At 57.0% G+C, this 13,011-nt stretch overlaps 4 protein-coding genes across 4 annotated transcripts; 1 reads left to right on the top strand and 3 right to left on the bottom strand.

Annotated features, from left to right (window-relative positions):
- Positions 1–123: 123 nt before the first annotated feature.
- Positions 124–2,064, bottom strand: F5144DRAFT_551463 (uncharacterized protein; the record flags this gene model as incomplete). The annotated part of the gene is made up of 1 exon (XM_066787692.1): positions 124–2,064. The coding sequence occupies one exon, from the start codon at positions 2,062–2,064 to the stop codon at positions 124–126; it is 1,941 nt and encodes a 646-aa protein (XP_066638515.1).
- A 2,121-nt stretch (positions 2,065–4,185) lies between these two features.
- On the bottom strand, positions 4,186–6,617 carry F5144DRAFT_378319 (PhoD-like phosphatase-domain-containing protein). The gene is made up of 7 exons (XM_066784571.1): positions 6,039–6,617; positions 5,823–5,982; positions 5,598–5,764; positions 5,469–5,538; positions 5,270–5,411; positions 4,579–5,213; positions 4,186–4,504 (listed from the first exon to the last, which is right to left on the bottom strand). The coding sequence occupies exons 1-7, from the start codon at positions 6,516–6,518 to the stop codon at positions 4,284–4,286; spliced, it is 1,875 nt and encodes a 624-aa protein (XP_066638514.1). The 5' UTR covers positions 6,519–6,617; the 3' UTR covers positions 4,186–4,283.
- Positions 6,618–7,204: 587 nt separating this feature from the next.
- Positions 7,205–11,536, bottom strand: F5144DRAFT_585026 (CHAT domain-containing protein). The gene is made up of 2 exons (XM_066789670.1): positions 10,980–11,536; positions 7,205–10,922 (listed from the first exon to the last, which is right to left on the bottom strand). The coding sequence occupies exons 1-2, from the start codon at positions 11,331–11,333 to the stop codon at positions 7,548–7,550; spliced, it is 3,729 nt and encodes a 1,242-aa protein (XP_066638513.1). The 5' UTR covers positions 11,334–11,536; the 3' UTR covers positions 7,205–7,547.
- F5144DRAFT_585022 (uncharacterized protein) lies at positions 11,537–12,925 on the top strand. The gene is made up of 2 exons (XM_066789669.1): positions 11,537–12,496; positions 12,558–12,925. The coding sequence occupies exons 1-2, from the start codon at positions 11,645–11,647 to the stop codon at positions 12,573–12,575; spliced, it is 870 nt and encodes a 289-aa protein (XP_066638512.1). The 5' UTR covers positions 11,537–11,644; the 3' UTR covers positions 12,576–12,925.
- Positions 12,926–13,011: the final 86 nt, after the last annotated feature.

The raw sequence follows: 13,011 nt of genomic DNA, 5'->3' as shown, positions 1-13,011 counted from the left end.
CCAAGCCATAGATGGAATCAAGCATTACCCTCCCCCAAACCACAAAAAGAAAACAGACCCTACATACAGCCAACCAACCTCACAAAAACACACCAACCCCTCCCCCATACAAAAACACAAAAATCACCAAATATCCTCCTCACTCCTCACCATCTCCACAGTCGGCGTCTTTGGCTCCATCCTCCTCATCCTCTTCCGATCCGCCTTAGTCACCACACTCGGCGTAATGGGCACGACCGGCGAGAACGGCTGGTAAGGGGTATAGGGCACCGGTGCCCCGGTCCAAGGGGTGCGCATACCCGTAGCCATCCCGCCGCCGCCGGGCGACATGGGCCCGCGCGTAAACACGGTCTGCTTGGTGGTCGCGTAGCTGGGCGCCGTCGGGCTGCTGACCGAGGCGTCTTCGTAGGCGCGGAGGGGCAGCGCGCCGCCCTCGCGGACGGCGGTGGAGCCGGGGCCGTTTCCGGATGGGCGGGGGAAGGAGGCGGTGGAGGAGTTGGTGGTGTGGGGGGGGAGTTGGAAGGATTGTTGCTGGGGCCGCGGGGAGGCCGGCAGCGAGATGTCGCTGGGGAAGCGCGTGGCGCCGGGGCGGGGGGATAGAGGCAGGCTGACGAGCTTGGTGGTGGACTTTTCGGAGGATGCCGAGATTGGCTCGTGGTCGCCTGCTATGCTGGTGGCGGTGGAGGAGATGTCGCGCGCGTGGTAGGGGAGGCGGTCGTTGCCGCGGCCTTCGCGCTCGCGTTGTTCGCGGCGGGCGACCCGGGTTGGGGGTAGGCCGACGGCGGCGTCGATGCGCGAGTCGATGCTCTGCGTGCTGACGGGGGAGATGTCCGGTGTGGGCAGGTGGCTGCTGCTGCCGGCTGCCGAAGCGGCTGCCCGCCGGAAGGGGAGATCGGAATGGACAGGGGGCGGCGCGGGGGGTGCATAGTGGCGGGGTTGGATGGCGTTCATCTCTTGGTCGTCGTGCCGTGGGAAGGTTCCCGACATGGGCGTCATGATGGGAGATGAGATGCTCATGCCTGCCGCGCCCATCTTGTTCTTGCGTGGAGACTTGAGGAAGGAGAATATGGAAGAGCTCCGGGACTGCGCCTTCTCATCCCGAGCGAGGTTCAAGCTCGTCGGCTTGTTCCTCTCCTTCTTGAGGCCACCCGCCTTGGCAGGGCTTGCGCTCATCGTGTTGGACGCCGGCGAAGTGAGCTGTGGCCCCTGGTACTCTCGCCCTTCGGCCTTAGCCTGCTCCTGCTCCATCACATACTTGTACATCTCCTCTAACTGTTGTTGCGCCATGACTCTGTCTCGGCCTACGACCGTCTGATCCACTGAGAGATCGATCCCGGGGGCAAGGATAGTCGAAGTCGGCGAGGGGGCAGTGAAAACCGAACGCTGCGATTTCGTCGGGCTAAGCGGGCCAGTCCTGGTCGGGCTCAAAGGCGAAGGGGATGGAAGTGAGAAATTCCTAATCGGGCTCGTTGGGATCTGGAGGGATAGTGTCCGGGCGTGCTGGGGTTCGAACTGCGGTTGTGGAAACTGTGGGTGATAGTACTGCTGATGCTCAGAGTGCTCAAAAGGTTGGAATTGGGGGTGTTGGAACTGTGTTTGCTGGAAATGCTGCTGATGCTGGAAGTGCTCGATCTCCTCCAGTCGTTGGAACTCCTCAAGCTGTCTCTTGTAGTCCTCTTCGGTCTGGAGCAAGAACGGGTCGGGGAACGGGTTAAACTCTTCGAAGAAGATGCCCTCGTCCTCAGGAGGCCGGTCACGGTTCCGGAGGTGGTCGCGGCGTCGCTTGGAAAGAGCAAGAAGAAGAAGGGCGACCAGCACCAGCGAGAAGGCGTAGGCGCCGACAATGCCACCGATCTGAGCCGGGAGATACTTGGGATCGCGAAGTGCACCGGCGGATGCTGGAGGGCCGTCCTCGGCCGACGGGGCGGGGGAATAATCGAGGACTAAGTTGAATCGACGCGACAATTGTCCGGTCCACGGCGCAGCGGAACAGGAAGGGGCCCAAGACGAAGCCGTGAGCAGAAGAACCAAGACAGAGTTATAGACCGGCACGCCAGGTGGCATGGTGGTTAAGCAACCGGGTCAAAGATACCGAAGAGAGGGGGGCGTCGCAAGGAGACGTCAAAGTTCAAGGATGGACCACGGTATCCGCCATGCCGAAACACGATGTGATTGAGATACGCAGGACGCAATTACTCTGACTATAGCAAATGGGTGACAGCAGGAGCACGACACTGCGTGTCAATGGGCCAGACTGGGTATATAGCGGCTGTTGAGACGCAAGACCAGTGCAGGCGAGCCGGAAGCCGTGTCGAAAGTGGGCGAGAGTGGGCGACAATGGGCGAGTAGGCGGCCGGCTCGGCACTGGCGCTGCAGCCATTGGGCCCTTCATTGGCCGCCGTTGTGTGAAGTCGCTTCTGACTTGCTCAGGAACAGCTGCGCTCGCATGACGGGCAAGGATTCGGCGAAAATAGCGCCCGCGCTGTGCGACCTGTGAGCGACCTCGCCAACGCCCGCTGCCCGTTCTTGGGAGAGAGGAATGTGAGTTGCAAGGTCGTCCTGTCCCATGGTTGGCCAGATCAGTTTGGGTTCGCGGGCGGGCCCAGCGGCAAAGGCAGGCTTTTGATTGGATAGCACCATCCAGCCCGCACATCCCCCGCCATTGACCCGCAGCTGCCCCTGTCGCCCGCAGGTCCGCCCCTCTTCCCGTCACTGACACTCTTGGCTGTGCCTTCCCAGCAACGCATGGCAACCACTAACGGTGATGAGATCTTGGGATTCTTCCCTTTTTGTGACGCTATGCACTTGAGAGCGCCCCTTGGGCAGACGCTAACGGACCCAAAAATGCAAAAGGGGCATCCCTTGCAGAACGCGTGATGCGATGCTCGGAGGAAAAAAGCACGAGTAGATGCGGTGACGAGAATACCCCATTCGGTCCGTTCTCCGAGCAATCACTTTGTCGTCACACGTGTGGTGTTGCCGGAAAGTTGCTGATCACAGAGACGGCAGCGCTCAAGTGGCACACCGCGAGCCAAAGTTGCCTGGGCTGCAGCAAGCGATCGGCTTTCTTCCGATCAATGGGAGGCAAGAACCTGGCTAGGGCCAGACCCATGCTCGAGCCATGTCAGCGTCGGCTCACACGGGGTTAGGGTTAAGGGCGTCCAACGAGGCCGGAGGAGACAACGGGGTGCGAGTACCAAGTCCATGAGGATTTCCAACTTTCAAAATAATTCTTCATTGTAGACGGGTATACCCAGCCTATGCAACAAACCGATGGTTCCTCTAACCTTGGTTGTGCCTTCGGGGCCCATCAGCTAAGACCCTGACGCATCACAACGATGATGCTAGTTTTAATTCCACGGACCCCATCCAGTCTCAAGTGTTGACACTACACGGTCAGCCCTATCTCCACTAGACACTAACCATCACACGTCTCCATGGACCATAGCTTAGACTAATGCTATTTGTAGAAGGCATGATTAATGGCGGTGAGAGGCGATGAATTACGGAGTGTTTCACGTATATAACCTACCAGCTACCAACTTGTTGTAAATAGCAGGTTGCGGTATTAATGGACAAAGGAACACTACTAGTAATGGCATGGAAAGGTAAAGCTAGAGGTGGAAGATCAAACATCTCGTAGTTACTATTACATGACATCTCTAAGTGTAGCTTAGAAAAGAATTCCGGGTCCTTGCTTGCCGCCCTCGGGTCCCCAGCCATATCCCCTATGCTGTCACGAACACGGCCGCATGCAGCGGCCAAGCGGGACCGCGCTGGGAGCGGCCCGAGCCAATGATTAAAGATGGGGCATCAGCCAATAAGAAACGGATCGTGGAAGGGAATTCACGATCCAGTGGATCGTGAATTGGATAAGGCGATCCAGTACGGATCGCCTAGGGGATAAGACGATCCAGTAGGCACAAGTACGAAGGTACCTGTAGACCAGATGGTATATAGCCACTCGTTCTGGAGAGCTCTGGGAGTTCTCCAGTTAGCAATCACAACTACAGTTCGCTACAAGCTCACAAGTCTACTGTTGAGACAAGTCTATTGTTGTGCACCCTTTGGCTGCACCGAACCTAAGCATCCTCGAGAGATTACCTTCAACGAAGCTGAACCCTAACAGGATAGGATCCTGGACAGGTTCGTCACATATGCCCATAGTTCATAAAATTCAGCGAGATAGTATTATTTTACCGCCTAGTTCAAGACATTACCGCTGATAATAAATAGTACTAGATACTCAATATTCGCTCCCAGCCAACCCATCTCGGGCTTACTTATTTCTTGGGAATAAACATGTTCTCGAATCCGATAGTATCCCACTTCCCAGTCTCAGTGTTCAGAGTGACGTTAGTCCCCGTGGTCGTACCCCCACGGACGAACCCAGCCTCAACATTCCCGCCGCCGATGGGGCGCGACAAGTGGTTCTTACCCGACGCGACCGTGAAGTTGGCCAGCGGGAGATCCCACGCGTTGGGGGTGGCGACGCTCGGCGAACCTAGCAAAGCGACGGGCATTAGTTTCTTCAACTTTACTTTTCAATTACACCGTTGCGATATGGGAATGACTCACCAAAGTACTGAGCAGTCACGCCCTCCTTCCGGACCTGCAGGACATAGTACCCGCGGTAGTACCCCTCCTGCCACTGCAGGACCTCATGAGCCTTGACCAACGCGCGGGCCTTCTCCCTCGCGGCGAGGATGGGCCCGCTCTGGCCGGAAGATGAGACGGCGGTGCCGGCAAACTCAACACCAACGGACCCCTCGCCAGTCTTGGAGTCGTAGTCGGCCTTGCCGAGCCAGGTGACATCCGAGACCCAGTTCTGGTGGCTGTCACCCGCGAGGAAGACGTTGTTGCCGATCTTGTTGTCGTACAGGTGCTTCAAGGTGCGGTTGCGGTTGGCGAGGTACCCTTGCCAGTTGTCGCCGCTGTTGCCGATCTCGGAGAAGACGATCTGGCTGCCGATGACGCGCCAGGCGGCGCCGCGCTTGGACGACTGGGTCAGCTGGTTGTAGAACCAGTTCTCCTGGCGCGAGCCCATCAGCGTGCGCGAGGCGTCGTCGCGGATGGTGTCGATGTAGTGGTCGTTCCACCCCAGGCTGGTGATGCTGCGGTCGTAGTTGCGCGTGTCGAGGATGATCAGGTCCAGCAGGTTGCCGAGCTTGAACGACCGCCAGATGCGGAGGTTGTCGTCGAGGTCGACCTGGCTGCGGGGGGTTAAGCCATCTTTGAACGGAATTTGGGAAGGGAAAAAAGAGCTTACCGGATGGGCATCCACTCAAAGTAGGCACGCACAGCATTCATCTTGCGCTGGTCAACGGAGATGGAAGGGCCATCCGTGCGGAACGACTCCTCAGTGTTGTTCAAGGCACTGAATCCGTCCCTGTAGCCGTTGTTGGCGATCTCTGTTGGCCGTTTTGGTTAGAAAGGTGGGCAAAAGGGATGAATAGCGCGGCTCATACCGTGGTCATCCCAAGTCGTCATCCAAGCGTAGTTCTGAGCCAGGAGTTGCAGGTCGGGATCGGTGCGGTACTGTCCCTTGTGTTAGCCATCTCTCCAAATCCAAAACCTAGTAAACCCGAGTTTCCCACCTGTCCGTGGCGAGTTCTGTAGTCCCACAAGCTAAAGATGATATGCGGGGGGTTGTGTGCGCGCTCGCCCAGCTGGGCTCCCTCGTAGATGTAGTCACCGAGATGGATCACATAGTCATGCTTGTCCTTCCGGGCGGCATTGCCGTATGCGTTGAAATAGCCATTAGCTGAATTGCAGGTTAGCGACGCTCGACAGTTTCAAAGAGAGTACTAAGGTAATCTTACGGTAGTTGCTGCACGAGAACACGGCCAACTTGAGCTCGTCCAGCTTGGCATTATCTACCGGGGCGGTCTTGGTCCTCCCCACCGGGCTGGCGTTGTCGGACTTGCAGACCGTGAACTGGTAGTTGTAATCGGTAAACGGCTTAAGGCCCTTGGCCTCGACCTGTCTCTTTGTCAGTCTAGGGTGATAGATTTTGAATGAGATGGGCTTCCACCAACCTTGACAGTGTAGTCAATATCGCTTGTCGTGTAAGCGGTGCCCTTGGCGGCAACTTGCTTCTTGGGGCCTTTGCCGGGGCCCGCGGGGCCCTTGGACTTGATTTCCCAGACTTGCCACTCAACACAGATCGGGTTGGGATCGGCCTTGACATACTGCTCGGTCTCGTGGTTGTACAAAGCAACGGTTCCCTCCACGGTGACGTTGCTGTTGTCAGAGACCAGAGAGGGGGCAACCCGAGTCCAGAGAATGACGCTATCCGGGTAAGGGTCGCCAGACGCAATACCGTGGGTGAAGTTGAGCTCGGACGGCTTGAACGGCACGGCACTACGCTTCAAGCTGCGGCGCGAGACAACGGGAATATCGATTCCAAGGTTAACATGACGCAGGGAGGGGCTGTGGTAGTTGAGGTTTCCCTCAAATGCGGCAGAAGCCAGCGGCGCCGACAGGGCCGCGAGGCTCAGTGTTGATAAGACACGCATCTTGTGAAGAGAGCCCTGCTAGATGGTGATACTGGGCAGAGGTGAGGAGGGCGAATCACAACTGAACTACACATCCCGCCAATTCTTTGGATCCCGTCCATGGTGTTTTATATCATTCCCAGTTGATCACCATTTTTCTAGACCCATCTAATGTTCCACCGTCACCTTCCCGTGTTTCCATAATTAATCGTCCCTCGGTCAGTGATTCAGGGCAGGACCTTGTGTTGGTTTGCATCTTTCTGTGCTGACCTGGGTCGCCCTCCCCTGCGCTTTCCTAAGAAACTCCTCCCCCACCTTCCAATCCTGTTTGTTGTATTTCATCGCGCATAGAAAGAGTGGTCGAACCTGCAAGCTTGGCCAATTAGTAGCAAGCAGAGTTACACGAGTTGCGTGCATCCCGGCTCGAGCCTGGATGATGTAATTACTCGTGCCGACTAGGACCTGGAACGGGGTGAACAACGTGTAGAAGTGCCGAGAGTTCATTGGGCCATATTCCGTGGGGTGTGTTTGTTGAACGTGGGGATATCCCGGTGCCTCAGGCACAGCGTTGGATCCCGAGGAATAGGGCGTGGAGATGGGTGTCAGCACTGCTATGAATTCTCCCGGAGCCGAAAGCGAGCATTGTTGGGGACCGGGGACCCGGAAATAAACCTCACAGATATTTTAGTGACTGTATGCCCCTCACTCTTGACTCGACACCTTTTCTAAAATGTTTAGCATGGGCTCAATGACGTGATCCCGTAAGCCTGTTGTTGAGAGTTAAGATAGCGTGATAGGAAGGCGATGGCGGTGTTCAATTATTCACTATTAGAAAATAGGAACAATGTCGATTTTTCAACTGGGCTATCATTCTAATTATACGAATTCCATGAGTTATCATAGAAGTTACTCAAGTTACGGCAAGACCCTGGGAGCATTGGCCTGAAGCAAGGAAGGAGATTACAGGGTGGTTGCACCTTCCGTGTATATCCAACAAATTGCCATGAGGACACTTCTGACCTGAACTTTTCTCATTGGCAAATTGAAACCTCAGAGACACCAACACCCATGCAACACAAATCCCGCCCAACAATAAGGTCGACTCGTCTCCTCGCTCCTCCTCAACTTCTTTACCGTCGCCTGCAGCACCGCGGCCAAGTCCACGACCTCATCCTCCCCCGCCTCCAAGTTCTTGACCTTGCCAAAGAAAGTCTCGGAAAACGCCCTCCCATCCCCGCTATTGATCGGCCACATGGTGCCCGTAACAGACGTCGCGCCCGCGTAGAGCAGGGCGGTGACAACACCGAGAGGTTCATCACCCACATCGATCTTCTGCTTTGCGCTGCCGCACGCGATGAGCGTGACGTGCGGGGTGGACACCTTAGCCTCGAGGAGCTCCGAAGTCGTCAGGAGACGCTTTTCGACGCTAGCGTGCTGCACGTCTTCAGATTCGCCGTCGGCCCGGCCGAGGAGCAAACCGCAGTCGAGGATATTCTCCTCCTGGTAGTAAAAGTGGCCGCAGAAATACAACATAGCGCCTCCGGACTGCAACGCGGCCGCCATCTCAGGCTTGCCCACCGCCTTGCCGCACCGGGCTCCTCCCTCCCAGCCCATTGCCGAGGCGATGCCATCGCACGTCCGGTAGACCTCGGCGCGCTCCGCCTCCCAGCCGGGACTGTCATGCGGGTTGGCGGGCTCTTCGTAGACGCCCAGTGCCGTGTTGCCGCCGCGAGCCAGGGGGTTGGTGACGCCGCGGGCGAGCCGTCTGGTCATGTTCTGCTTGTAGATGGTCAGGCTGGATGCGTACACTGTGGGGTTTCGCTCCATCAGTGTCTGCCACTCCCGGGCCCGGTCGTCGGGGTCGTCTTCCATGCTGCCCTTGACTATGGCGGCGTGTAGGGGAACTCTGTGCAGCGGCCCCGACGGGCAGAGCACGAGACGGTCGCCCTCTGCGGTGAGGGTGGTGATATGGCGGACCAGAGGCTGGAGCTCGAGCAACGCCTCGAGGCTTGTATCCTCGATATTCAGGGGTCTGTCCAGGGGCTGCCCTTGTGCGTCTTCTAGATGCTTCTGAATCCACCCCGTCACCGCGGTAACGTTCATGTCTAATTGCTCAACGTGATAGAACTCTTTCTCGTCCGAGACGAGGATGATGAAGACGAGGCCGTTGGCCACCACCCAGTCGACGAACCACGTCCGGCGTGGCTGCGTAGAGGTATCATGCTTCGCCAGCTCGGCTAGCTGCTTCCACTCGACCGGTTTGCCCTCTCGGAGATCGAGCAGCTCAGCCAGGTGCGGGTTGCTGCGCATCTTGCGCCGATGCAGGTCCAATCGCCTCCGGGCCGCGAACTGGTCCGCACCAGTGGATGTGTTCACCTCTTTGACTATTTCGGTCTCGGTGGCGAGCATGGAACTGGCGGAAGGGTCGTCATTGATCCGCTCGGCAAGGTCCGAGGGGATGATGTTACCAATACCAAGAAGGTCGGAGATGCTGCGGGCTTTGCTGCGCTGGACCCATTGCCACAGCGGCTTGGCCTCGTTCCCAAAGAAAAACACGGTTGGGGCCTGCTGGAAGACAGCAACCACTTGGGCATTTTTGCGCAGGTGCTGCTTCGCCAAGATGGCTGCTTTGCCAGGTAGAGCTGAAAGGTTTTGGCGCTCCTCATCGATCAGCTCCACGGCCTGTTCCAGGGCTTTTGCCGCCTCTTCAAGGGGCGTTGTGAAGAGGACGGACCGCAAGTTTTGGATAGACTGGGGTAACCATCTCCAAATGTTGAGGAGGCGACCGACGCGGTGAAGCAGGCCAAGTCCCAGCCAGCGCCAAAGCGGTCGCATCCTCCCGTGTTCCACCCGGAATATCAAGCCCTCGGCCCATAGACCGAAAAGAAAAGACCTGTTCAACCGCTCTGAGGCAACGTTATTGTATGCTCGGAGTGCCTTGACCGGTTCCTCGAGACACTCGACAGCATGGCCAAACAGAGGAGATCGAGGCTGTCTGCCCCCTTGCTGCCAAGCCAACTTATAGCAGTTATACAGATTCTGCGATACCATTGCTTGATCGCGGACGGCCCCCGCCCGCCCCAGGATATCTCGGGCCTCGTTGTACTGCTCAGTTGCCCTTGCCAGCATGGCGAGATCCGGCACACCTGGTGATGGCCCGCGAGTGCATGCTGCGATAAACGAGAGGCGAGCTTGCGTTTGCAGGACCCTCCCTTGCCACTCCATCCTCTCGTTTGGGGTGAGCAATGCCATGAAACGGTCGGAATACTCCAGGCATGTCTTTGTCATGATCTCACACCCCTCGGTGCCACGGAACCCGATCTGTCCCATGTATAAGTTGCACATGCTCAGCAGCTTCGTGATGCCGTGGTGCAACAGCTCTGGTGAAATAGCGTCGGGGTCGAGATATTCTTGCATGCGCTCGAGTTCTTGCAACAGACGGCCCCGCTCCTCCTCCTCTCCGCTTGGAAGTGGCGCTCTTTGCTCTTCCAGGGAGCGGTAGAATGGATCCTGACCGTAGAGAAACCCGGAATGCTTGGACTGCACCGCGGGCGGTTCTTGGGCCGCCAACTCCTTCCAATAGGTCGCTTTGGCGGTGTCACCTATACTCTCGTACCCCCCACCCAGACTGCTCGCCATCATGGCGCGGATCAAAGGGGCTTCTTGGCTTCGCGTGGCCTCGTAGAGCGCTTCGTACGTCTGGAGCATCTCAGCCGTCAGAGCGCCCGTGCGTGTCCAGCGACTGATGGTGATTTGCGAACTCGTAGACACATCCAGCAGAAATCCTCGCGTCTCGCTTATGCGGCGATACTCACTGTCGAGGGTGGCGAGGAACTCGTGGTCCTTGTCCGCCATCGCAAGATCGTACAGCGCGCCGAGGGCCGACCGGACGCCTTCGTAGTACTCGAATTGCTCCAGCTTGTCTTTGATGGCGAGGAGACGCTCACGCTGTTGCTTTCGATGGGATGCCGACTTGGTGGCCGCGACGTCAAATCCATACACCTCGGCCATAGCGCTGCCGGTGGCATGTTCCGCGAGGTCGTAAAAAAGCGCCGCGCCGGAAATCATGGTTTTCTGCTCCTTTTTCTTCCCGGACTTCTTCAACCAGTCGGCCAACTCCATCATAACGTCGGCACGCAAAATTACGCGCTCACCACACTCCACATCGGTCGCGCCATCCAGCTCGACACTGAGCGGCACGGCATGTCCGAGTAGCTCCTGAAAGAGGGTTGTAGCTTTGGATGGAATTGCTCTGGCGGCATACTGCCTCGCAATCGACAGCGCCGCCTGGAGACGGTTTTCCTTCACCAAATGCTGGAAGAGTTGATTCAAAGACTCTAACGATGGTAATGGAGCCAACGCAGTGTCAGCACCGCACAATTCGGCCAGGTTTATCAGGGTCAAATAAGTGCAGAGTAGGGGCACCTGAACATATCAGTCAGGGCGAGATGCTCAAGATGGGAGAGAGGGCGCGGCAAGTACATGGAATTTCTCGTAGTCTTCCGGTCGTCGCTTTAGAAGATGGGCGTTATAAAGCGATACCGCCGTCTCCAGATTTGGTGTCAACTGCACCGAGATTCCTGCATTGGCCACACAGAGAAGCATCCTTCCAGCCGGGCTCAGTTCGGATTGTGCAGCGAGGTTGGCGAGCTGCCCGTGGCATTTTCGCACTTTCCCTTGCTCTGCGAACATGGACGCGAGCTCAACTTGGAGATCGATCTCATCTTGTGTTGTAATAGCTTCCCGGAACTTTGATCCGGCCTCCGGATACCGACCGAGGTTGCGCAGCCTCCGCGCTTCCGATATGAGTGCGGTATTGGGACATGGCGGCTCCATTTTCTAGTCGAACTGAAGCTGGTAGGCAGGTGATCACCCCTTAAAGGTTATATCGGGAAGGAAACATCGGTTGGGGATGTCGGGTGAACAGAACAGTCAAGCAGGCCTTCAGCCGCAATTCAGGGGCTGAGCCCCTTTCGGGGTTTCGCTGCATTAGGGCAGAGTGTAACATATGTGACGCACCTCGACGATACCTCTCCTCAACCGATTTTCCACGCTCGTACGATTTTTCCGTATCTCAGAGCAACCTACTCCCCCGCACGGTCTTTCTTCCAAGTTTTCTCTGCCAGTCGGCAGACTCAGCCTCGAAAATGGGAGACGTCGGAAACAGCAGCCCGCCCCTATCCTCAGGCCTCATCAGCCTCCAAATCGACAGCAGCGACGGTCAACTCAGCAGCAAGCCGCCCAAAGAAATCACCGAAGACGCCAAGCGATTCCAAGCCCAGGACTTCCTCTGCTGGGGCGTCCGAGCGGACGTCATCGCCGTCTACCAGGGCACCCACAAAGGCAAGCCCGCCACGCTCGTAGTCTTCGAAGTCCGATTCGAATTCCCAGACACGGCCGGGTCCAGCAGCCGCCTGCGCGAGGCCAAGATCGTCGCCACTTTCAAACCAGCACCGGCATCGGCACAGCGGTATCCCGTCATCCGGGCGGTGTGCCCAAAGCTGCTGGAAGGCCCCGTGCGTCTTGAAACACACGTGCGCGAGACCGGCAAGACCGTCTCCCTCCACGTGGGCGTCGAACCGATCCCGGTTAGTGCTGAGGCTGGGCTGTCCAAGACGAAGGCGGTTACGTTTGATCGCGACCAGAAGATGAGTATCCGGGGGACGCGGTGGTCGAGTAAGGAGGTGGAGGACGATGATATTGATAATGTGGCGAGGTGGGTGCTTGCGGAGAACAGCGCGCTGGGGAAGGGTATCCCCCTTGAGTTTCGGTCTGCGGTGGTGGTGGAGAACCACGATGCCCCTATTCATGGGACTGTCAAGATCTCGGCACAGACTAAGATGGGTATGAGTTTGTTTGGCTGGCCGTGGGCCGACACTCGGCCGATTGTGATTACGCGCAGCGTACAATATGGCCAGCCGTTGGGGGTTGACGCCGACTTCTCTAAGCTCACGGCTTTGCAGTGGGAAGAGTTGTGCCAGTTTGAAGGAGACATAGCGGTGAGTATTGTATTCCATACCTCTAGTAACGTTGACAGTGCTGATTAGCTCGTGACGCTAGACTTGTCGATGGACGTGATGGGTGGTGGACGTGGCTGACGTACAGCGGAGTTGTTTCTCGCCATCTAAAACAAACCGTGGGCAAGCGGGCAACCGCAAGGGAAACTCAGTTGGTGGGTTATGAAGGGGATATCGAGGCTGGATTGGGAGTAATCAAGTCCCGGCTGCGTACATGTAGCTCCACCAGAGACTCGAGGGATAGATGTAGATATCTGGATATTTTTTACGTTCAGCTGTGATCTAGGAATGTAAAAGCAAAGGGGCTATCACAAAACCGTTGGCTACCTATCGGTTGCCGAGGCCTGATATTATATGTCACGAACTACCACCAATACACTCAAAGACACGGAAAGTTCATGACTTCGACGCAGTAATCGTTGTCTGATTTCCGTAGGCTAGGTGGTAAGTTCGCTATCTTCCTCAACGCTACCCTTGCTGAATATTACCAGCAGACC

Source organism: Chaetomium tenue (assembly GCF_020726465.1).
Source record: "Chaetomium tenue strain MPI-SDFR-AT-0079 chromosome Unknown F5144scaffold_7, whole genome shotgun sequence".
Taxonomy (NCBI): domain Eukaryota; kingdom Fungi; phylum Ascomycota; class Sordariomycetes; order Sordariales; family Chaetomiaceae; genus Chaetomium; species Chaetomium tenue.
The sequence above is the reverse complement of the archived record's forward strand: the minus strand, read 5'-3'. Positions and strand labels throughout refer to the sequence as shown.